General features: G+C 45.8%; 1 protein-coding gene across 10 annotated transcripts in view; it reads right to left on the reverse strand.

Annotated features, from left to right (window-relative positions):
- The window catches only part of PITPNM2 (phosphatidylinositol transfer protein membrane associated 2), a 316,237-nt gene that overhangs the window by 129,307 nt on the left and 161,987 nt on the right, over positions 1-24,943 (reverse strand). For all 10 annotated transcript variants that reach the window (XM_029571362.1, XM_029571365.1, XM_029571370.1 and 7 more), the window contains 4 exons: positions 17,499-17,713; positions 13,802-13,923; positions 9,839-10,072; positions 2,111-2,440 (listed from right to left, as the gene is read on the reverse strand). In XM_029571362.1, coding sequence (XP_029427222.1) covers positions 2,111-2,440; positions 9,839-10,072; positions 13,802-13,923; positions 17,499-17,713 — 901 coding nt within the window. The remainder of the gene's footprint in view (positions 1-2,110; positions 2,441-9,838; positions 10,073-13,801; positions 13,924-17,498; positions 17,714-24,943) is intronic.

The following is a 24,943-nucleotide window of genomic DNA, read 5'->3' on the forward strand; positions in this document are numbered from 1 at the left end:
GACCTCAGAATATATTAGTAACAGAAGACAAAAATTATTCATATACTAAACAAAGATTTACAGAGGATGATCGTGCATGGATACCCTAATAGAACTCCAAAACGATGGAATTATTAGTGGGAACATACAGTATCACTGCCTGTAAACCTTGGAGTATGAATTAGTTGGATCTTACTATGGTAGAAGAAAAGAATTTTTTGTTTTTGTTTTAAATCTTCAGTGTATATGCCAAGTAAACAAAATAATTTTGAAACTTTTAATCACAAACCCTACAGAGAGAGAGGGAGACCACAAACCAAACCTGGCAACGGGTGTTAGCTGCCTCACTGCACCTGGGATGACTTATCTAGAAGGGAAGCCACAAGGACATCGGGATGGGGTTGTGTGCGAGCGAGCGAGACCACCACAAGGAAGTGAGCCCACATCTTGGCACCTCACTAACAAGTGCTTCCAGAACTCTTACCAACATCGAGTCACGACTAGGAGTTTGTGCGGAAGGCATGAATCAGTTAGGCATGCACTCTTAATTTTGATAGTTAGATTCTTCCTCCCCCTCTCCCAGGGCACTTTACTAGTGAGGTCTGATGTAATCAGAAAAATATGCAACACGTATACAAGTCCATGGCAGCAGAGGATCTTCCCAACTCCTAGTGCACCCAGTCCCCCGTATCAATTATAGCCATAATGAAATGCTGTCCTTCCATCCTTCCCCTGCATGGAGCAGAGAAACCTAACGAGCTAGGTAAAAGCGCTGCGACCTTTCACAGCTTCCTTAAAAATGTCAACACAGCTACACACACAAAAGAGTTGATTCTGCTGACCTTCCAGTGATTAAAAGATGAAGAAGTTCTGTACAATTCTCGGACTGCCACGCTACCTTACTTGGTGGTTCTGCTCATGCCCTATATATCAGCTCCCCCACAGGCTCCAGCACGGGGTCATGGGTGTCCAGAGCAGCACACCCAGAACTGCCCAGAAGACTAATTATGTTCTGCAAGCTTTAGAGCCCCACTGGGATCCTTAAGGAATGAGGCCTAGTAGCAAGGTCAAACAGTGTGGCGTGGTATAGAGGAATGTCCCATCATTGTAACTGCACCCCTATTGGGGGCTGCTGCAATGGTTTATTCCTGTATTTTTGCTTTGGGGCTGAGAGAGTACAGCCCCAAAGCCTTGGATTGAGTAGAGCCTTAGTTAAGAGATTTATTTCTAGATAACAGCCAGTACTTGGTAACTTATGGAGGTATTTTTTGGTTTTTGAGTGGTTTATTCTGTGTGTGACTTCTGTTAGGAGGAAGTTTTGGTCACCATTCCTATATTATTAAGGAGAAGAGTAGAGATATATATTTTTTTTTTGGGGGGGGGGTTGTCATTCAGTTGTACCCCTTAATCAGAAGGATTCTGTTGCCAGTCCAGCAATTGGCAAAAGGAATGGATACCGAGCTGGTACCATAACTAGGAGAAGAGGAGGGAAAAAAAAGCCACCATACTGGATTTTCCTTAAAGCCCATAAGGTACCTCAGTAAAGTCTTTTGCTGGATCCGCACCACAGCGTCCGGCTTCTTCACTGACACGTAACATAAAGGATCTTGGATGTTTATCTTCCTACCCCCCCTCCCTCAATGGAGGACCTGCACTGGGGCTGCGTGAGACGGAGTCTAGGACTTTGCCCCAGTGCCAAACGTGAGCCCCTCGAGATGGGGTTATAGGAGTATTTTATTTAGCATTTGTTTATATACCAAGGTATATAAACGAATGAGTACAAAAAAATGAGTATAAAAGGAGTACAAAGACAATGGCCCCTTTAAAGGATGTGTAATACTATATTGCTGCATTTTATACTGAGGAGAGCATCTTAGCCTTCCAAACCCAAGTCTGTCCCTAAATACCCCAAATACGCGTTAAACATTTTTTAATGAATTGGATCAATAAAAATTATCTTTTTTTCCCCCTAAATAACCTACAATAATACAATTACAGCTGGAATAAATGATTTATTCTAGAGTTTTCCTTTGCCTGGATACTGGCTTAGATTCACATTAGGACTTCCAGGCTCCCAGACGAGGCAAGACTAGAGCACCAGATACAGCGCCCCCATGCAAAGCTCTCTCACCTCCTCTCTTTGAAGACCGAGATGACCTGGAAGAGGTGGACCACTGCTTGGTCAGCGCCCTTCCTGCCAGAGACTCTCCAATGCTACTGGGCACATCCACTGCCTCAATGGAGGTGATGACTTTCCTCTCCACATCCTTTTCACTTGGCGATTCTTTGGCTCCGTGTTGCTCTGACTCACTGTCGCTGAGGCTAAACTGTGCCATCTTCTGGGCAAGCATCAGTTGGGCCTCCCTCTCCAGCTGCCGGATGTCCTCAATAGTCAACCCGTACCACTCATCCTGCCAGCACCAGGCCTGCCGATGAGCTCGAACCATGACCTTCCTCAAGCCTAGGAAGAAACAATGCATTCAGAAAATGAAAACATGGGTAAAATTTAAGTTATTTCACCTGCAGGCACCCCTATGAAGAGGTGCAAAACCTGCCTACTCAGTTCATTAGCTCAACAGCAGCACAAGCTCGTGGCACACTGGACACAATCTCTCGTGGCAAGGTTGCTGTGGTCAAAATAGTTTAAAGTTTGCTAGCAGGGCACACTGTGTACATAGATATTGCAAAAAATTAGAATGTCTTCCAGGAGGTCAATATTCCAAGCATTGTCCAGCTAACTTTGAGCTAGCTACACAAAAGCCTAGATCTGAATATTTCATCCCCACCCTCACTCTCCAGCTATACAGTGTCCTGGCAACTTGCTGCAGTTACAGAATTTACTTGGGTAGAAAAAGGGTGCATTGGGGACATTCCTGGGGCTCAGTTTCACTTTGTCCAGGTAGCCCCGATAGTCAACATGAAGTAGACAAAGTTGGTGGGTAACGTTAATCAATCAGACCGGTATCTGTCCTAAAGTTATCTGGATACATTTTATAAGAGTATATCCAGGTAAGTTCTGCTGAATATCCCATTAAAGTTATCTTGGTAATTTTGTGGCCTGCTGGCATATGTAGCATGAACCTCTCTGTATTTTTAACTTATACAGGGGTAAGATCTAGTCAGCTACTGCCCTTAGGCACAGATTCAGTGCTGACACCATGCTGTCTCCCCAATTCCCACCCCTGCCAAACCTGTACCCCCTGGACCTCAGCTCCAATGGCGATTCTCAAAGTGCAGTGAGCGAGGGCACTAAGCCTGCACTCACAGGCCCTGTTAGGACACAACATGCGTACCTTCCCTTCAGAGCGTCAGGACAGGGGCCTGGCATATGCTGGATTTCACCTAAACACTAGCAGGCAGAGTGCACCGTTTAGCCACATTTTTTAGACGCACTATTATTACCTCTTATACTGGACATTCTGCTTTTCTGTCTTAATTTACAAGCCAGTAGTGCCCCCTGGACTGCAGATGGTGCATCTGTATTGAACAGATGGCCCCAATATTTCTTTATTATCGCAAAGCACATGGAAAACGCGTGGCCAACCCCCCCCCCCCCCCCCGAAACTAATAGCGCTCATGACATGCAAAGACGTGCTGATAAGCCTATTAGTTATTCGCCCAGAATTCTGAAAGTAAAATGTGCAGCCAAGTTGCACATTTTATTCTCAGAAATTAATGCCTGCCCAAACTTGAAAGCACCAGGAAGTGTGTACAGAAAAGCAGAAAAAACTGCTTTTCTGTACACCCTCCGACTTAAATATCATAGCGATATTAAGTTGGAGGCACAAAAAAAAAAAAAAAAAAAAAAATCAACCTGCCTGCCGGTTGGCAGGTTAGAAAATAGACATTTTTGCCAGCGTCCATTTTCCGTGGCTGTCGTGGGTTTGAAAACAGACGCTGGTAAAATTAAGCGTTGGTTGTTGGATCTGCTGACAGCCACCGCTTCCACTAATAAGGAGGCGCTAGGGACGCACTAGTGTCCCTAGCACCTCCTTATTAGCACGCGGCCTCATTTGAATACAAAATCGCATGCCCAGGAGAGGTGCCTGGGCACGTATCAGGAGAGCGGGCGCTCGACTCTGAGCGCTGGCTCTCCCACACCTCTTATTGCATCGGACTGTAGGAGGGCCATATTCAGACAGTTCAGATAGCAATGTTAACCAGATAAACTTATCCGGCTAACTTTGGAAGTATATTCAATAGTGTAGCTGCAGATAAACTTATCCGGCTAACTCTGGAAGTATATTCAATAGTGTAGCTGCACTACTGAATGTAGCTGGTTAGCTTTAGGACAGCTCCTTGGCTTGACCAGACTTCGCCAGCTAACGCTGAATATCTGAACTCCTCCACCTCCTCTCAGTTACGCCCCTAACTTATCCGGCTAAATTCTAGCTCCCTAACTTAATAGCTGGCTAGAATTCAGCTGGATGGGTGCCCAAATATTCATTTAGCTGGCTGGCTTCTGAGTTAGCCGGCCCAATGCTTTTGAACGTGGACCTCTAGAAGCCCGCAGACTGCCGTTGAGCCTGCACAGCTGGTTTGCAGCGCACACATGCAGAGAGACCATACCTTGTCATTCCCGACATTGCTCCCGAGTCTTTCCCCTTTGGAGCTTCATACCAGGACCCCCCCCCCCCCCCCCGAGTTTTACAACTTCGTTGCCTTCACTGCAATTTGAGGATTTCCGCTAAGGGGTGGGAGGTAGGGAAGGAGAAGGGAAGGCAGGCGGTGGCCACAGTAGCAGGAAAAGCGCCCTCCTAAGTCTGGGGCAGGAGCGCAGGGTAGCAGACGTTTGCTGCCCCACTCCCCATCACAAAAAAAAAACCACAATAAAAAAACAATTGCCACCTCAGTCACAGCCTGTGCCTAAATCCAGATCTGAACTTGCACCCTCTGCAGGTCTGAAGAAGGTTTAAGCATTTCATTATTTTCGCATGTTAAAATATATATACATATATTTTTTTAAACAGGAAGGTAAAGTACGTGCGTTCAATGCACTGCACGTCTCCCGCATGTAAGCCTACATACATGCATCTCTCGCAGAAAAACACTCGGGTTCTAAATATCATATATGCGGGTTATCAAATACTTGCACGTATCTGCTCACGGCCATATACCTGCGCATGTGCCAGCATACGCATTTGTTTGAAAGTTATCTTCAGTTTGTCTATATTATTAAACTGGCCACTTTCTTCTTCAATTCAAGAAAGTCTGATAAAATCCAATCACAGCTTAATGCACAAGACCGTCTCGTGCGCCGTTTGTGGAAGCTTTCCCTGCATCTACGGACATTTCTAGATTTAAAAATAAATCCCCTTTGGAAAAACTTAAAGCCACAAATTTAAAATGCATGTCAAAATAAATTGAAAGTACTGCAAAATCTAATACAGCGCCTCCCAGATCAGTAGTTTTACAGACATAAAAAATGGTCTTGCAGGTAGCCACCACATTTGTCAGCTTGCTGGCAAGACAAATCTCCACTTTCCCCCCCTCTGCAGTGCTTTAATTCTTTGGTAACCATCTCAAAACAGTTCCAGGTCTTTAGCAGCATTTAATAAATTGGCATGAAGCCCCACCATCACATTCTCTCTTCTTGATCCGTCTCTCACCCAGTCCTGCTATAACAAAATTACAAAGCCATGCTTCAGCCACATTGTTTTAAACAAAAAAACAACTTGTGATCCGGACAAAAAAGGAATACCGAAGGGCTTGCTGGGCATTGCTACAAACAGGTCGATACAGTAACGTGCGGTTAAAGATTCCCCGTCTGTAACGAGCTGGGAGCGCACAATACAGACGAGTAAGGCGATCCAGCGATACAGTCTCCAGTTTCACGCGTCCTTAGCGCTTCGTAAAATAGACGCATAACCCTTTCCGCACGCAGCATGTATATGATGTGTAAATGAACGAATTAGCTGTATAATGAAGGAATTAGCTATTCCCCTCCGATACTGTAACGGGCGCTGATATTATCTCCTTAGTAACCCGCTGTTTTGCCGAGGCCTTAACGTGTTAGTTTACCGCCTCCCCCTAGTAGGTGTTAGGACTGTGAGTCTAGTAACAAATCCATCGACACCGCTTAAGATACTCAAAAACAATAAAACACAATAAAAAAAAAAGCGATACAGAGATGATCGAGAAAATGTAATGATGTGGGACACATAAAACCTGTCAGAAGAAAAAATAAAAATTTTTAAATACCTGTCGGAGGGCCGCGTGGTTCCAGGCGGCCGGCAGGCGGCGGGATCTGGGGGGCGGGTGGTCGCGTGTTAAATCTAGGCCGCGGGCGGGTGTGCGCCTGTTCCAGGCGGCGGTGGGGGCGGGTGGACGCACGTTAGTTTCAGACGGCCGGCGGCGGGAGCCGGGGGGCGGGTGGTCGCGTGTTAAATCTAGGCCGGGTCGCACAGACGCGCATTCATCCAGGCGGAGGAGCCGGCGATGAAAGCAGCCGGCAACAAAAGCAGCCAGCACCGAAAGCAGCCGGCTCCTCCGCCTGGATGAATGAATTCATTCACTGCCGGTGGGGGCTGCCTAATGAATGCGCGCCTGTGCGACCCCTGCGATTCGGCGCTCAAGGCGTGACGTCACGACGCTCGACGTCACGGCATGTGACTGCCTTGAGCACCGAATCGCAGGGGTCGCACAGGCGCGCATTCATTCATCCAGGCGGAGGAGCCGGCTGCTTTCGGCGCTGGCTGCTTTCGTTGCCGGCTGCTTTCGTTGCCGGCTCCTCCGCCTGGATGAATGCACGTCTGTGCGACCCGGCCTAGATTTAACACGCGACCACCCGCCCCCTGGCTCCCGCCGCCGGCCGTCTGAAACTAACGCGCGTCCACCCGCCCCCGCCGCCTGGAACAGGCGCACACCCGCCCGCGGCCTAGATTTAACACGCGACCACCCGCCCCCCGGATCCCGCCGCCCGCCGGCCGCCTGGACCCACGCGGCCCTCCGACAGGTATTTAAAAATTTTGTTTTTTACACTTCCTGGTGCCTGTCATTTCAAATGTCATTTGAAATGACAGGTACCAGCGCACCCAGGTTACTGTATAGGCGCTGTATTAAGCGCCTATACAGTAAAATGGGTTGCGCGGGCATAACCCTTCCCTAACGCTTCACATCCGCGGCATGCATTTGCATGCAATTAGAAGAGAGTATCAGGCGCTAGGTCAAGAGAACTGTGCGTGCGGGGAGGAAGGGTGCGCCTGACACTGCCGCACTGTTTCTACCGCGGCCTTACAGTATCGAGCCGAAAGTTTGGCAGCTGCAGAAATAATAAGTCAACTTTAAATCCCAGCCCCTGCTCGAAAATTCAGGAAACTGACAACTAAACCTAAATTTGCACAGAGCCTAAGGGGAAAGGTATCACTTTAACAGAGAGGTCATTAACACGCCCCAATTTTCAAATGCCTCCTTTTCTTAAGACAGACAGACCTTGAAATTCCTGATTTTTTTTTTTTAAACCCACCGACTGACTGACAGCTCTCATAACGCCCACGGCACCATCACTGTTATGCCGTTCTGAGGCAACTGGGTCACCCTAGGAAAATGCTTTAAAAAGATGCAGTAAACAATTGGAAAGAGCTGCACTTCTGACAAGACAGAGACTCCAGAAAGATCATGTACTCAGAGAGAATAAATCCTGCCCTGTGAAAGAGTGGCGCAGATTTCTACTGAGCACCCACTGCGACGTTCAGACTGAAGCCCCCAGTCAGATTGCCCCAGAGTCAATTAATGATGCCCTCCGTGTGTCATGCAATCCTGGAAGGACCTTCCAAAAAGAGGAGCAGCCCCAGATATGAAGGGGAATCGCAGCAGCATTTGTGATTGATGCAGGACTACTACTATTTCACCATTTGGGCTTTTGACGAATTTCAATAATGCTAGTTATTTTCGAAATAACTAAGTGCAACCAGGAGCATTCTCCTTCCCTCCCTGCAATAAAGAGCTGTCCGCCAAACATCATGGAAAGCTGTGCCTGGCCGTGGATTTACTCTGGGCGAATCGCCAGGCCCATGGGCAACAAGAAAAAAAAAAAAAAAAGGTACAGCCGCACACAGAAATACATGCCTAGCTACAGCAAACCTGCAGACCTGCCACATTACAGCAATCTGCTCTTCAGGTTTATTATCCCGAGGGCTGGGCACCTTGCATAGCCCAGACGTCCCACATTTCACCGTGATCTGGCTGAGATGGTGCCGTGCATTGACAATCCGTGAAGGCCTCTGGGGTTCCAATCCCATCCTTGCCAAAATACTGCTCAGCTAACCACTGAAATCTTAGCACTGGCTTCATGAATCACAGATGCAGTTTACACCCCCCCCCAAAAAAGCCCTGACTCGCTCACGAGAGACAAGCAACCCCTTGCATGTCCCCCTTTCCTACGTGCTTTTCTTTTTTATTAGAGATGGGCATCGTGAATCGGGTCTCCGGGCACACATCTGAATTACCAACAGACGTCGTGTGCATGCAGCATTCCTATGCACCAATAACTCTTGTGCAGTGGGGAGGGAAGACACACACACACACTAAATGTGAATGTGCCACGCCTGACACAGGCTGAAGTGTTCCCTCTGTTCTATTCCTTTGCATTGTTTCGCAATGAATAAATATGTTAATCCCAGCAGCACCCGAGGCTCCACACTGAGCTGCGTTTAGCCACGAGCACAATCTCAGCCTCTCTCTGGCCTGCAGAATGATAAAAATCACAAAAAAACCTATTGAACAGCCTTGTAGAAAAGATCCAGACGACACAGAAGAAGGAGCTGCATTTGTTTCCTTTGTTGGAGCTAAAATTAAAAACTGTCACTCGTGCCTTTTTAATATTCAGGCTAGAAGATGGCTTTTCATTTACAGTATAATGGCTCGGAAGATTGATCCAAGGAGCAGGCTATTGAGTGCCTGTACGACTGAAGTCTTTAAACGATCATGCACGGTTTTTACATTGCTGACAACAGGGTTGGGATAGCGACGGGAGATACTGTCGTGTGTTTCTTTTTGAGTCCTATTTCTCCATTTTCCCACTCCCGCAGATGATCTGTGTCCCCCTACTTGTCGGTCAAGAGCTGAAAGAAAAGAGTGCCTAACCGTACTGAAGCCACATGATGCCAACTGGCATACAGTTGCGTACAGGTTTGACCTGGGCCCCTTAATCAAATTTTAAGCTCAAATATCCAATAGCTTCCTTTTGTTTTACAGCCTTTGACAAGTCTGGAGGTCAACCTTGTGCTGAGTTTATTAGATCCCTTGCCAGAGGACGGGATCAAGGAGACTAGCATATAGCAGGGTTTAAAAGAGGTTTGGACAAGTTCCTGGAGGAAACGTCCATAAAACATTATCAGCCAAGTAGACTAAGAAAGCTCTTGCTAGCCCTGGGAGTAATAGGAATTGGATCTACTTTATAGGATCTGCCAGGTACTTGGGACCTGGATTGGCCACTGTCAGAGACAGGATGCTGGGCTCGATGGGCCTTAGTCTAACCCGAGGCTCTCACTGAGCGTACAAGCCGGTCGTATTGTGAAGACCGGGTCAGCAGACTATAGAGGAAACCTGAGCAGCTTTGCTTGTCCACCTCCCTCCCACCTTTCTCTGCACAGCGGCATGGTTAGGCCAGAGGCAGAGGGCGCTGAAATAAGGGGGCAAGAGAAGGAAAGGACTAGAGATCAGCAGGCAGAGGGGTCCTCTTGTCGGTGTTTCTAGGACCTTCAGCGGTTTTGAAGACAGCAGCCTATGCCCAGGTCCATGTTTTATTTTAACCCGGTGCTCTAGACGTTTGTCAAATGCCATGAAAAACAGCTGACTGGCATCATTCTCTTTACCAGAAAAAAAAAGACACTGCTAACCAAAGGAGAAAATTACTTACCAACATCGTGGATAAATCTTTCAATTTTGGACTGCATTCCCCAGTATCTGAACTCTACTTTACAGAGTTTATACGCGCACATAATTGGGTATTTGCCAAGATTGTTCCTTTGCTCCTCTATCCAGTCCTCGGGTAAGGGACCTCTTTTAGTCTTGACAGACTTATAAAGCTTTGGATCCTCTTCTGCCTTGTATTCATGGGAAGGAATCGGATCTTTAACAATGTCGATGGGATCTAAAGTGTGAAAGATAAAACCATACAGTAACACATTACAGGAAAGCAGAAAGGGCCGGCCCTTCCATTAGGCAAACTAGATGGTCGCTGAAGCGCTGACGTTTTGGGGGTGGCATGCAGCCCTCACGCCACTCTCTTCCTCCCTCCCTCCCAGAAGACAGTCACTACTACCTCCCATCTCCCTCCTTCCTGCCACCACTGCTATGTGCGGCCGGTGTTCTCCTAGCATGTAGTGCTGCGTAGGGATTCTGGAGCACTCCAGTTTGTTCCATTTTCCCAGTAAGAGGTGTGTGGGGGTTCTAGGACTGTCTAGCAATTACAAAGCTGCCTTTTCATAGGCAGAATGGTTGCTGTTCGAGACCTGTTTTGGTATGGCAGGTTTACTACACAGATTTCGAGTGTTATGTTGCAGCGTTTTCAGTAATTGCTTTGTTTGGCACCATAGCAATGAATGTAAATAAAATATACATGTCACAATATATTATAATTAAATATTTCTTCTTCATGTTAAATAAATCAGTTCGTATGAGTGCATACTTTGTATACATCCTAATGAAGGATATTCATTTTGAAAGGTTGTGTGTGTGTGTGTGTGTGTGTGTGTGGGGCCCAAGACTCTGCACCAGCCCTGACAGCAGATTAAAAAAAATATATATATTTTAAATATTTGTCTTCATCCCTGACTCTCCTCTGCTTTCCTCCTCTCTATTGCCCTCTTTTATGGGTTAAACTTCTCAAAACCTACCCCCTCCTGAGTGCAGCCCATTTATTGCTGTAGTTCTACTCCCGCACCGACACAAATATTAAATGGAATGGGGTCTCTTGATTTAATTTCAGCAACTATTTCAACTGTTTATACACTGCTGCGAGACAGGCATTTTACCGGGCCAAAGAATTCACATGAAAGAATTTAGCAATGATCTTTTGCAACAGTTCTCTTTTGCAATTTTGTGTAAAGAGGTTACAGTGCGGTCCAAGGCACTTTGGCAGTGCTATCACTTGACATTTAAACACTTTCTTGTGCATTTCATCTTTAAACTCTGCTCCTGCCACCCACAATGTTTTGGTTCTGGCTAAGTTTCCAATTTCAGCCTTTGGGCTTCTCTGATGGCATCACAGCAAGATGAAACAATCATTTAGACTTGACATTGATCCAAGTGTCAATGTACAATTTTATTTCATCTTTTTTTTTTAAATAATAACTTCAATGCTCAGGAAAGGTTCCAGATTGAAGGCGGCTCTGAAAGGGGAAGTCATCTCCCGAGCTACAGAATGGCACAGGCAGCGACTGTGCAAGCTCTCAAACAGTGCCAGCCAACATTCAGAGGATCCATTTCTAAAGCAAGAGAAACCAGTGAGTTTTAACACCCACTCAGCCCTTCAACTCAGCTGGCAGAACTAGCAACACATCAGAGTACTAACTACCCTCAAACCCTGGGAGTGGATTTTAGTGGACACCTGTCCTGTCTATTTGGAACTCTGATGGCAATGACCTACCTTGGCTAGATTCAAAACAACGAATGTTGTGATGAAAAGCTGTACATCCCATTGTTATCCCACTGAGCCAAATCTTCTCAGGATATAACATCTTAAGATTTTCTGCTACATTCCAAAAATGTTTAACATTTCAGTTAATAAGAAAACATCTGAGTGCCATAAGGAAATATGCTCTTCTCGAAGGAGATGAAGGTAGAGTTTTTCTGCAGTGTGCGTTTTTAAAGGATTTCTAAAATACTGAAGTTATATTCTCAAGCTGCTATTCACAAGAAATCATGGTTTTGGTGGCAGTATAAAGGGGCTTATTAATCTTCCTGGTTAAGAATAAAACAAATTATATAAAGTAAGTGCAATGAATTTTAAGTTTTGTTGATAGTTAACAGATAAACAATTTACTGGCATAAAAGTCATATGCCCTAGATTGCAACAAATGCATTCAAATAGCACTTTGCCTTATGTACTTATCCTGAGGGGAAGCTAGAAAAAGACATCCAGCAGCCATTAGATGTCCCACGGTGATAAACAATGCAAAGGCCAGGAGGACGGTCAGCCTCAATGTCACCCAACCCCAAAGAGCAGGAACACTTTCAGGTCCAGGTGATGCTTTAAAATGGAATATGCATGAGTGCACTGTCTAGCTAAGGAGAAAAATGGACCCTTTTTTTTAGATTGTTGTAAAATCAAGAATAGCACAACAGCAGCTCATCGTCTGGGGCTCAGCCTCAGCAACGCTGATAGTCAAGTCATGGTCAACTTAACAATTAGAAAGGAGGCATCTTTCTAGACCAAAAAGTGTTATTTTTCCACTGTTTATTCTAAAGTTTCCTTATTCCAGTGCATATCTATGGGAGACTAACTGGATTCTTTTAAAACTGCCAATACTTTTTATAGAACCAAAATGAGGATTACCCAAAAGCAGGGGTGCTCAACCTAGTCAGTCTGGTTTTTATGCATATCCACAATGAATATGCATGAGACAGAGCCTTCATACCATAGAGGCAGGACATGCAAATCTCACTCATGCATATTCATTGTGGATATGCCAAAAACCAGATTGGGTGCATTTAAAAGACTGGGTTGAGAACTACCAACCCAAAATAGTATCACAGCCCTGTTAAAGAATCCAGTTCTCTCCAGAACCAAATATGGCGACATGAACTTTGCCTTATGGGGTTTTGAAGACAAGCCCTGCTTTCCTTGCCCCAATTCTCCCTCTTGTACGCATGCACAATTATACGGCATCCAAAGGAATGGTCCTGTTACAGGATATGAACCGAAGTCCTTGGGCTGTCTCCGATGTGCCTTCCTGGTTCTCCTCCTTCTTGAAACAGGGGCTGACAGATCTAAACCACAACTGAACCAAGTCAATGCCAGTTCCCTGTCATCAAATGAGATGCGTCCCCTTAGCAAAGCTTTCCACTTTTAGCAGGTTAACCATAACTGTAAACATGAACCAAACACCTTCATATGCAAATCACATGGTATGAGATCATTATGAAGCACACACAAAGGAGTAGATTTTCAGAGCCCTGCTCGCCTAAATCCGCCCAAAACCGGGCGGATTTAGGCGAGCAGGGCCCTGCGCGCCGGGAAGCCTATTTTACATAGGCCTCCCGGCGCGCGCGGAGCCCCGGGACTCGCGTACGTCCCGGGGTTCTCGGAGGGGGCGTGTCGGGGGGCGGGGGCAGGAGCGCGCGGCGTTGCGGGGGCGTGTCGGCAGCGTTTTGGGGGCGGGTACGGGGCGTGGCTACGGCCCGGGGGCGTGGCCGCGCCCTCCGTACCCGCCCCCAGGTCGCGGCCCGGCGCGCAGCAGGCCCGCTGGCGCGCGGGGATTACGTCTCCCTCCGGGAGGCGTAAATCCCCCGACAAAGGTAAGGGGGGGTGTGTAGACAGGGCCGGGTGGGTGGGTTAGGTAGGGGAAGGGAGGGTAAGGTGAGGGGAGGGCAAAGGAAAGTTCCCTCCGCAGGCCGCTCCGATTTCGGAGCGGCCTTGGAGGGAACGGGGGGAGGCAGCGCGGCTCGGCGCGCGCAGGCTATACAAAATCGATAGCCTTGCGCGCGCCGATCCAGGATTTTAGTGGATACGCGCGGCTCCGCGCGTATCTACTAAAATCCAGCGTACTTTTGCTTGAGTCTGATGCGCAAGCAAAAGTAGGCTGATCGCGCTTCTTTTAAAATCTACCCCAAAGTGTATACCAATCTGTATAAGGTTTAAGAAAAAGAAAACAATTACCAAGTGTTGTCTGTCTTTTCTCTGTGGGAGAAAGGTTGAATACATTGACATGGTCTCCTGAGTCAGGTTTATAAAACGTTTCTATGTCGATAGAGAATTTCTCCACAAAAGGACATGTATACCTTTGTAAATAAAAAAATAAAACAAGTTAGCTCAAAGCTAAGTACTTTCCTTCCTCTGAAAGTGTGACTTTTATTCCTAGCTGTACAAGTGAGCAGAAGTGTTTTACAATATATAAGAACATAAGTGCCAAACTGGGTCAGACTGGGTCCATGAAGCCCAGCATCCTGTTTCCAACAGTGGCCAATCCAGGTTACAACAAATACCCCGGCAAGTACCCAAACATTAAATAGATCCCATGCTATTGATGCCAGTAATAGCAGTGGCTATTCTCTAAGACAACTTGATTAATAGCAGTTAATGGACTTTTCCTCCAAGAACTGATCCAAACCTTTTTTTAAACCCATCTACACTAACTGCACTAACCACATCCTTTGGCAACAAATTCCAGAGCTTAATTGTAGTTGAGTGAAAGCATTTCCTCTGATTAGTTTTAAATGTGCTACTTGCTAACTTCATGGCATGCCCCCTAGTCCTGTTATTGAAAGAGTAAATAACAGACTCACATTTACCCGTTCTAGACCTCTCATGATCTTAAAGACCTCTATCATATACCTTCCCCCCTCAGCCATCTCTTCAAGCTAAACAGCCCTAACCTCTTTAGCCTTTCCTCACAGGGGAGTTGTTCCATCCTCTTTATCATTTTGGTCACCCTTCTCTAGTGCAACTATATCTTTGAGATGCAGAGACCAGAATTGTACACAATATTCAAGGTGTGGTCTCGCCATGGAGCAATATAGAGGCATTATGACATTCAGTTTTATTGCCATTCTCTTCCTAATTCCTAACATTGTTTGCTTTTTTGACTGCTGCAAGCACACTGAGCAGACGATTTTAAAGTATTATCCACTATGATACCTAGATCTCTTTCTTGGGTGGTAACTCCTAAGATAGAACCTAACATCGTGTAACTACAGCAAGGGTTATTTTTCCCTATGTGCATCACCTTGCACTTATCCACATTAAATTTCATCTGCCATTTGGATGCCCCAATCTTCCACTCTCGCAATTTATCACAATCTGCTTGTGATTTAACTACTCTGTACAATTATGTGTCATCTGCAAATTTAATCAGCTCACTCGTCGTTCCCCTTTCCCAGATCATTTATAAATATATTAAAAGCAATGGTCTAAGTATAGATCCCTGAGGCATTCCACTGTTTTACCCTTTTCCAATGAGAAAATTGACCATTTAATCCTACCCTTAACCAACAAGCCTTCATAATATTGATGCAACTCATTATTGCTCTCTGCTTTAACAGCAGGGGGAAAAGAGGAAAAGGGGAATTAGTTTCAAACAGCAACCAATAAGGACATGAATTTTACAGTCTGGGAAAACAAATTTGCTGATGCAGCAGTTACTACCCTTAACCAATAAGCCTTATACTTGTGATGCAACTCCAGCATTGTGCTCTGCTTCAATGGCAAGGGGGAAAAGGGGAATTGGACTCAAGACAGCAACCAATAAGGGCCCTGACTTTAAACAGTTTGGAAAACTAAGTATGAGGGTAACTTGTATGGCACGGCAGTTGCCATCCCCTGAAGAATCTTATAGGAAAGACCAGTATGGTGCGGCTGGTGCTACCATAAGCTTGCTGGGCAGACAGGATGGACCACTGGGTCCCTTTCTGCCATCATTTCTAAGTTTCTCTCGGTTTCCTGCTTTTAACCACAAAAAAAAAAAAAAAGACCTAGTCAATGCTAGAACTGAGAAAGCGGGGAAAGGCAAAACCATTAAAAATTCCATGAAAAACAAGAAAATTAAAGAAAAAAAAAACCCCACAACCATATTTCCTGTAACATTCAGCTATCGCCAATTAAACCATTTCCTGCTCACAGAAGTAAACAGGGCAAGAGGTCAAACCAGAAAGAACCCGCGAGAGTGTGCAGAGAGCTCAGTGGAATATTTTAAGAAGGGATTGCGACACGAGATTTATTTAAAATATTTATGAATTTGCTTTTTATGACGTTTAGCAAACAAGCATCTCTCAAGACCGTTTTGCATGAACAAAATGTTAAAAAGGTGACAGGAGAAAATATTTTGACTTTCACGATCATAGCCGCGTTTATTTGACCTCTCAAGAGCAGCCGGCACTCGTTCTCTACAAATCTCTCCTTTTTATTCTCCCCCTCAATGTCCGTCAGTATTTCCCCTTCTCAGGCTGCCTGGGCTGCTGTTTGTCACTCTGAATGCTGCCTCTGGGGGGGGGGTTCCTTGCGGTTTTGATTTCTGGACAAATTATTTGGCTGCTGTGTCAGTCCACTTGATTGCACAGATATAAAAGGTAAGCAAGAACAAAAAAAAATACATATAATCATGTGATCCCTTTTTACTGGACTAATTTAATACATTCCTTGACTGGCATTTGAGAGCTAATTCTCATTTCTTCAGGTCGGAATTCAAAATGAGCGAAAGCTGGCATTTCCAGGAAATATAAAAATCGTGTGGTTTGATTTCTGGATCCTTTGCTGGATAGCTGAACAGAAAAGGCCTCCAGGGGCAGCACCGGGACAGGGGTGAGAGCAGGGTGAAGCACTCAGATAAGAAAGCTTACATATTTCATGAAGCAGAAACATGCAAACCATGGCAAGACAAAAAGAGGAAGGCATTTGAAAGTGGAAATATTTTTTTTCTTCTAGTCCCTATAAAGGCATGGCTTACACAAACCCTGCCTTACCCTTCCTGCACTTGGGTCAGGCCAACAGATTTCATATTAAAAAAAATAATAATAATAATAAAATAAAGAGAACGAACCCAAAGCAGAAGGAGGGAAGCTTGTAGTCCTGGCTACATTAATCAGCAGATGAAGTCAACCTTCACAGACCTTACATTTATAAAATTAATTTCCTTTTCTGTCTCACTAAATTTGGGCCTTCTGGTTTCTTAGCAAAACTGAAGAAAGCAGACGCCTTTTGGAGAGAATCTCTGGGTAATACAAGCAACGATAATTCTTTACACTGTACCCAGGGTATCAACATTCTCAATGTGCAAAGGTTTATGTGGCCGATTCCTTGTGTCCATGCCTTTGTCACTTCTTAACCTTTAGCATGTCAGGTTTTCAGGGTCCCACTCTCCCTCCAGTTTCCTGCCTTCTGGTACAGTACATGCGAGTTAGGACACAACGTGCATACCTTCCCTTCAGAGCATCAGGACTGGGGCCTGGCATATGCTGGATTTCACCTAAACACTAGGAGGGCCATGTTCAGACAGTTCGGATAGCAAAGTTAGCCAGATAAACTTATCCGGCTAACTTTGGAAGTATATTCAATAGTGTAGCTGCACTACTGAATGTAGCTGGTTAGCTTTAGGACAGCTCTCTGGCTTCACCAGACTTAGCCAGCTAATGCTGAATATCTGAACTCCTCCGCGTTGCGCCCTAACTTATCCGGCTAAATTCTAGCTCCCTAACTTAATAGCTGGCTAGAATTCAGCTGGATGTGTGCCCAAATATTCATTTAGCTGGCTAGCTTCTGAGTTAGCCGGCTAAATGCTTTTGAATGTGGACCTCTAGAAGCCCGCAGACTGCCGTGAGCCTGCACCGCTGGTTTGCAGCGCACACATGCAGAGAGACCGTACCTTGTCCTTGTGTAAGGATATGCATTCCACGACTCTTCCTCGACTCTTAATGCTGCCTTTGGCAGTATAGACCGAAACCAGCTGGGTATGTGCATACCAATATGGTACACTTTCCGAGTATACTGCCCAGAGCCTCCCGGCCCATCCGTGTACGGCCTGTTCTCCAGGATCTCCACACCGCTTCCTTCTCCACACGTCTCTTCTCGGCTCTTTTTCTGAAGAGACAAAAAAAAAAAAATCCCCCCACATGCTAAACAGTCTTCTCAATAAAAAAAATGATATTAAAATAAATAACATTTCCTGAGTAAGAGATCTTAGAGGGCAACAACACTTGCTTCTTTAAATATTTGTAAACCTAATACAGCTAAACCATCTACCGAACAACTCTGCTAGTTCTCTTAACTAACTTTATTTTGGTAGGTCTTTATTGCATTTCCATGTAAGCACATCACATCATTCCAGGCCCACTCTATGAGGGACCTGAACCTATAACCTTCAAAGTCCAACCTCAGACGGCTTATGACATTACAAACTAGCTCATGCCAACTATAGCTGCGCCACTAATTAACAACACTGCACGGTTATGGTCTACTGCTACCTGGAAGATTTCTTTGTTTTTGATTAAAAGGAAAAGTCCGTATTTAATATATGGAAAAAATAAATGCAATTTCTGAAAACCTCTCAAACTGACTTAAGAGGTCATGCAGAAGGCACTGCTGCTATACGGACTGTCTGCTGCAACGCTCACAGAGAGTCCATCATTCTTACGCTGAGAGATTTTTTTTTTTTAAATATGGTTATAGGTCTAATTTCTCCATCGAAGGCAATGCACGTTACAATTGCCATAAAAAACTTTCAGAACATACTGCCGTCTGACTGCCAAGAATATAAGGTTAGAGGCAACAAACAGTAAACGTGGCACAATCCTACCCCACAGCAGAGGCATGAAATGTAACAGGTGGCACGCAAAAACTTCACAGGACACTAAAACAAATAAATACTGCTGAACGGAAACAGAGTGATTTGATTGAGAAATGGAAAGACCACAATGTCTTTAAAAAAAAAAAAAATTGTACTTTTGCTTTTGAAAATAAATTGGGCCAGCTCTTTACTTTAAAAATTCCCCTTTAACTAATAAACATGTCAATATAAAAAGCTCATGTGTGCCTGGACACTGTGCAATACAGAAGTTTATCTTTAGAAGCTAAGATGCAAGCACAGCCTTCAATGGAAGTTTATTACACATGCACTAACCTCTTAAAAAAAAAAAAGAATAACTGTCTTGTGATCCTTCTGTAAGTAACTTGCCAGGCCACGTCAAATAAATTCTTTATGGACTGAATTCATCTGTGTTTTTTTGGGTAATAAAGTCTCTGCTCCGAGTCAGCCAGGGCTAGGGATGCTTTGAGCACGTTCACAGTCCCTGGAGGGGAGACAGTCCCAGCGTCACCGATCGGCCAGAGAGCTCCCTGCCCCAGCCAAAGATGGAGACCACAATTGCTGAGCTACATGGAAGAGGTTAAAAAAAAAAAAAAAAAAAAAAAGGAACAGGAGGGGAGAAAGAAAGGATTCCAGACCATTGCAAGTGAAGGTTCTGACTGACCTGGAAACCTAGAGCGAGCATTTACCCGCGTAACTAACCAATTTCCTACATCCTCGCAGGCGGTTTGTGATGCGTTTGAAAGTCGCTGTGCTCTGCGCAGGCCCAACAGGTTAGGAGCTTCACTGAAAGTTTACCCAATAAACGAAACCATACAGGACCGTCCATGCATCATGAACACATACGCAGCAGGCAAAGTCCCACCGTGCTCTCTGCTGTGTGTCCGCAGGCTACGAACACGGCTTCCTCTGCTTTTAATATTTTTTATCCCAGGCGATCTCTAACTTGAGAGGAGTAAGAGCAGTGTGATCTTGGATTACAAATCAAAGCAGGGTCCATCATTCAGAATTCCATGCGGCAAGGCTAAATGAGCTGCAATTATAAAGCTAAGTTAATTGGGCGGATGGGCCATACACAGTCTTTTTCTGCCATCATGTTTTTAATTAAAATCACCTGGTTCTCATTGGACACTTATTGAGACTCCTATCTCTGGACAGTAATATTTTTTATTATTATTTCTGGAGGCAGTGGGGTAGGTACCACCAGCAGTTTCCACTTGCTCCTTTTATTGGCTTTCGGCACAATTAGAACCAATGCCATGAGCCCTCGTTTGCAACTACCCTGAGCTTTTATTACACCAAAAAAAAAAAGTTGTTTCTCTCTCCCTCTAAACTCAGCCCAGCCACTGCAACAAGTGTCCTCGGCCAGGGGGTAGGGGGGAGAGGCACAAACCAACAGCCCCAATTGACAGTCCCAAGTCTGACCAATAGATGTCTCCGTTGATCGACTACAACTCCCTCCCCTCTAAGGGCTGGGAGTGGCGTTTCTGCTGCATCCCCAGCCTCGGCAGGCCAGGTATTCTGACGCAGGTCTGCCACATGCAAGCGAGCAGTGGTATCATTGGGATGGCCCCGCATGGGACCAAGACAACAGGATCCAAAACCTGCATGTATTTCTAGCCAAACTCCTGTTGATCAGATTTTGTGCTTCCAAAATACTTTCGTGTGTGAATTTGCTCCTTTGCTGCAAAACAAAATGCAAACGGGGTTTTGCATCCAATTAATCCAAGACCCAATATTCTTCGTACAGATAAATGAATTAGAATCAAGAATGACCTTCGTGCCACATCTGAAAGAAGTTTACTTCCAAAAGGCAAAAAAAACCCCAGAAAAGCCACTGTTGCTTCCGTGGGAACATTCAGAGCAAGGGTCACCATACAATATTGGAGTCCTTGGCTCCAGTGGACACAGTCTGAATCCTGTATTTTTTGTGCCTGCGATACGTGCGAGGGCATCTCTCTCTCAGACCCAAGATGACAGGAGAGGTCACATTTCTTCAGCAGGTTACGTGGCTGGGCCACGTTCAAAGAAACCGTTCGCCAACCATCAAACGGCAAGGAAGCTTACCAGAGCAAGAAAATTATTTGGTGGGTTCAGACCCCAAAAAAATCTCAGGACTTGTTTCTGAAACAGGAGCACCAGTCCACTCTCTTCTGTTAATTCTACCAAAATGACAATTCTGCACCCCCAAAATCCAAATTTCTCTCTCTGATTTACATTCTGATTTTCATTCAGGCACTGCAGGTATTCCCTGTCCCCGGAGGGCTCACAAAGGATTTTCTCCCACTCCGCGTCTACAGGAAAAATGATGAGTAAACGGAGGGCCTAAGTTTGCACGCGAGGCCCAAGGTGTCTAGCAGCAGCAGGATTTGAAACCTGGCTTTCCTCTAACCATTAGGCTACTCCTCCCAATTTAAAAATATTCGCAAAAGATATGCCAACAGTCACTGGAAAAGAAACGCATTTGAAGATACTGCCCTGTGAGCAATGATATCCTAGAGTAAAAGCCTTTAAGTTACAAAACCATGTCTACTAAGACACGACAGTAGCACAACTTTAAAAATAGCCTTCCAGCCAGAGCGGGGCCTCCCAAGTGCTTTAAAATTAACTTTGTGCACAAGAACCTTTACACTGGTGTACCCTGGACACCTACCCATCACGTTAGCTTTACCGGCTGTAGGAGTTGGAAGAAAGTCACAGACAAGTAAGAACTTAAAATTATTATGCCACTAAGCAGGAGGAATGAGAAGATTACATCCAAAAATGGCAAAATCTAACAAAGCCCTTTTTTGTACACGGTGTTCTAGCAGCTTTGAAAATTATGCTCCCAGGGACGGAGGGAGAAACCTCCTCCCCCCCTTACTTAGAGATGTGGTATATTAACTGCAGTTTATGCCGCCTTTAAATCAAGCAGCATAGAAAGCAACAAGTCAAGATTAAAAAGCTACAATACAAGTTTATGTTCAAGCCTTGGAAACAGTCGGAACTGGGCCATGCTGTATGAACGCCACCTTCCCCGAGACTATTCTTGAAGTAGGCAGCGACTGACGCCAGCTAACTCACTCCTCAGAATGGAGCAGAAGCAGATGTCTCTCGTGTGTGGCCAGTCCTTGCTAAGTGCCAGGACTTGGTACATTCACAGACGGCTGTAACGGCGTGTTCCTTTCATGCAGTGTGTTATTTGGGCAATATATATCTGCTGTTGACATGTTTGCTCATATCAACGCTTCCAGGCCTACTTGAGCGCCTTCCAGAATGATGACCAAGTCTTCATCTTGGGAATTAGATGTTGCAGTAGCCCCTGCCTAATAATTCATAGATTTTTTTTCCAGCTGTTCTAGGTTGAGTGGAAGGGGGAAGGGGGGGTTACTAGAACTTCAGCACAGGCTGACAAAATGAAATATGATCATGCTGGACAAATTTCTTTTGGAATGTGTTGCATGTAGTCGGCCGGAAGACTAAAATGGCTTAATCCCGAGAAAACATTCAGGTCATTCTCAACATCTGTTTAAGCTTTCAGATCAAAGGTTGATCATTTTTTGGTACAAAAAGGCTCATTGCATAGTCTGAAATTGTCCAGAGACATTTTAAAGTTTGTCTTCACGTACCAGACAACTTGTTTGGGGCATTTATTTTGTTTTGGTTTTTTCCACAGATTGTGATGGTTCAGAGGTCTGTTTATTGTCCAGCAAAGTCACTTTGCCAGAATTATGTATTCTGATGGGAAAAAAAAAAATCTAAAAACAAACAGTGATGGAGCAGCTACACGGAGGAAACCGTGCACATGCAAACACACACAGAGTGAGCGTACGAAAGAATATCCCAGACAGACAAGCTGGAACTAACCAGACAACTGGTTACCAGGTATGCGCGATATGCTTTAACCCTGCCTATCTTACTATTAGAACGCCGCCAAAGAACCCCACGGTGAGAAGTTACACTTTGGAGGCAAGAACAGTCTGGGGGAAAAAAAAAAAAAAAGTGACATGCATAGCGTGGAAGGACACGCGTCACTTGCTGCAGGGGATACAACTTCTTGGAGCTGCTGACTTGCATGTCCGAAAAGCCGTTACATTTTTTTTCTATTTTTATAAATTGGCATAAGAATATTAGCAATAGCTTACAATATCTGCCTTTTCTTTTTTTTTTTTTTTAAAGTTGAAGTCTGAAGGATAATTTTAGCCCATGTAAGCTATAAGCATTGTATATTTTAAATAATTGTTACTTAAACATTGAAATGACCATTACACACATTGACTCTCTAGAGCAGGGGTCCCCAACCACCGGTCCACGGACCAGGACCGGGCCCGTTGGGGGTTTTTTGCCGGTCCGCGGTGCCGCCGCAGACCAGCACTAAACACTGACAGTGTGCTCTGCTCTGCGGCAGCTCAGAGCACACTTTGTGGGGTAGATGCTGCCTGCTGCCCAGGGCCAGTGGAAGCACTAGGTGAACTAGGCGATCGCCTAGGGAGCCAAGCATTAGGGGGGCGCTGAGCCGCCGATGGCTGCTGGTGGACCTCATCCCACTGACGGCTGAGTGGTGAACTACTGCTGTGCTGTGTGCCGGATACACACAGCAAGATCAGCAGGGCCATGGTGGAGCTCACGTCACCACGGCCTGAAGAAAAAGGTCGCGTCTAAACGTGCAGGTGCTCCTCCTCCTTCCTGCCCGTGCGGCCCCGGAGGTCATGAGAGGGAAGGCGTCAGGTGGAGGAGAGAGGTGTGAAGTTTGGAAAACAAGGGAAACAAGCCCAGTGCTCTCACTCATTCTGAACCTATGGCGAGTTGAGTCACATTCACATTATAAATGTCATAATTAAATAAGTATGCACTAAAAATCCAACCCCTCCATAACCCCACCCCCATATAACCAAATCCCCACCCCACCCTGCCGGGCCATGGAAAAATGGTCTTGCTTGAAGCCGGTCCCTGGGGCAAAAAAGGTTGGGGACCACTGCTCTAGACAGTTAATCCAGGGGAAGGCAAAATATCCTTGTATGTCAACACATCATCATCAGTACAATAAGAAAATCATTTTTTTCCACCCCCTAAATGCAGCCGGCAGCTCTTTTCCCTGGAACATAATGTTTCATGTTATTGTAAACCTGCCTAGAGACTCGTTTGAAATGGCAGTTTATAAATAGAACAAATAAATAATTCCATGACCATTAGCCACAGATCTCCGTGTTTTTCTAAGAACTTGGCCAACTCTGCTCTGAAGATATTTGCTTACCATTTTAGCCACTACACTACTGAACTATTGCCTGTTTTAAATTTATTGCAATCCGCCCGGTGTCCATTCTTGGTAAGTAGCCGGCTATCGAAGGTTTGCCCTGGATGCTGCTCCTCAGCTTGATGGTTCTCCAGACCTCCGCTCCAAGCAGGGGCAGACAATTCTGGCCCTCGAGCGCCACACCCTGGCTGAGGTTTTCCGGACATCCGCACTGGACGTGCCTGCACCTCCTGCATATTTGTCATTGGATCCTGAGAAACCCCAACTGACCTGCGGCACTTGGGGACCGGAGCTGCCTTCCCCTGGCATGGGAGGCTTTGCTGCCACCGCGCGCTCCACGTGTGTAAGTGAGGTAACACGGACCGAGCGGCCATGTGGCCCAGTAAACGAAGCAGCAGTTGGGCCAGAACCCTTCGGACCACTCTCGCCAGAGACCGAGCAAGCGCCCGGTCGCGAGGAAGAAAGGCCAAGGCCTGGGTCGTATCCAGGCAGGCTCCTATGAAGTCCAACTGATCGACGCGGTAAGATGGATTTCGGGTAATTGATAAACCCGAGGGATTCCAGCACCCGAAATAGTTAGGCACAGGGAGTGAAGCGCCCTTTCGCGCATGGCGCTCTTGATCAACCAGTCATCTAAGTAGGGGAAAACGTGCACCCATAGGTGGCGGAGGTAGTGCACCCCTTACTGCCAGGCACTTGGTGAAGACCCGTGGGGCCAAAGCGAGGCCGAATGGCAACACCTTGCATTGGAAGTGGACTGTCGCTCACAAGGAACCGTAGGTACTTTCCTGTGGCCAGGATAAATCCCTATATGAGCTTACGTGTCCTTTAGGTCAAGGGAAGCAAGCCAGTCCCCTCATTGCAGGAGGGGAATCAGGGTGCCCAGTGAGACCATCCGGAACTTTTCTCTTTCTCAGATATTTGTTTCAAGGTCCTCAGATCTAATATGGGGACACAGCCCCCCTGTTTTCGTTGGAATCAGGAAATTTGGTGTAAATCCCAGTCCCCGCTGATTGTAACGGTTCTATTGCTCCCACCGTTACAATAGTGGAAAACTCTGTCCAAAGGACTTCCTGATGTGGCGTGTGATCCTCACGTCGAGTCGGGGGGGGGGGGGGAGCGGGAAGAGTCCATGGGGACACATTCAAGTTTAACAGATACCCTCGACAGATGATAGCTAGGACCCACTGGTCCAGAGGTGATCTGTAGCCACTGGTCCTGAAAGGACTGTAGTCGAGGGTACGGTCACGGGGCTTATGCTCCCTTGGGGGCC

Source organism: Rhinatrema bivittatum, chromosome 11 (genome assembly GCF_901001135.1).
Source record: "Rhinatrema bivittatum chromosome 11, aRhiBiv1.1, whole genome shotgun sequence".
Classification (NCBI taxonomy): Eukaryota; Metazoa; Chordata; class Amphibia; order Gymnophiona; family Rhinatrematidae; genus Rhinatrema; species Rhinatrema bivittatum.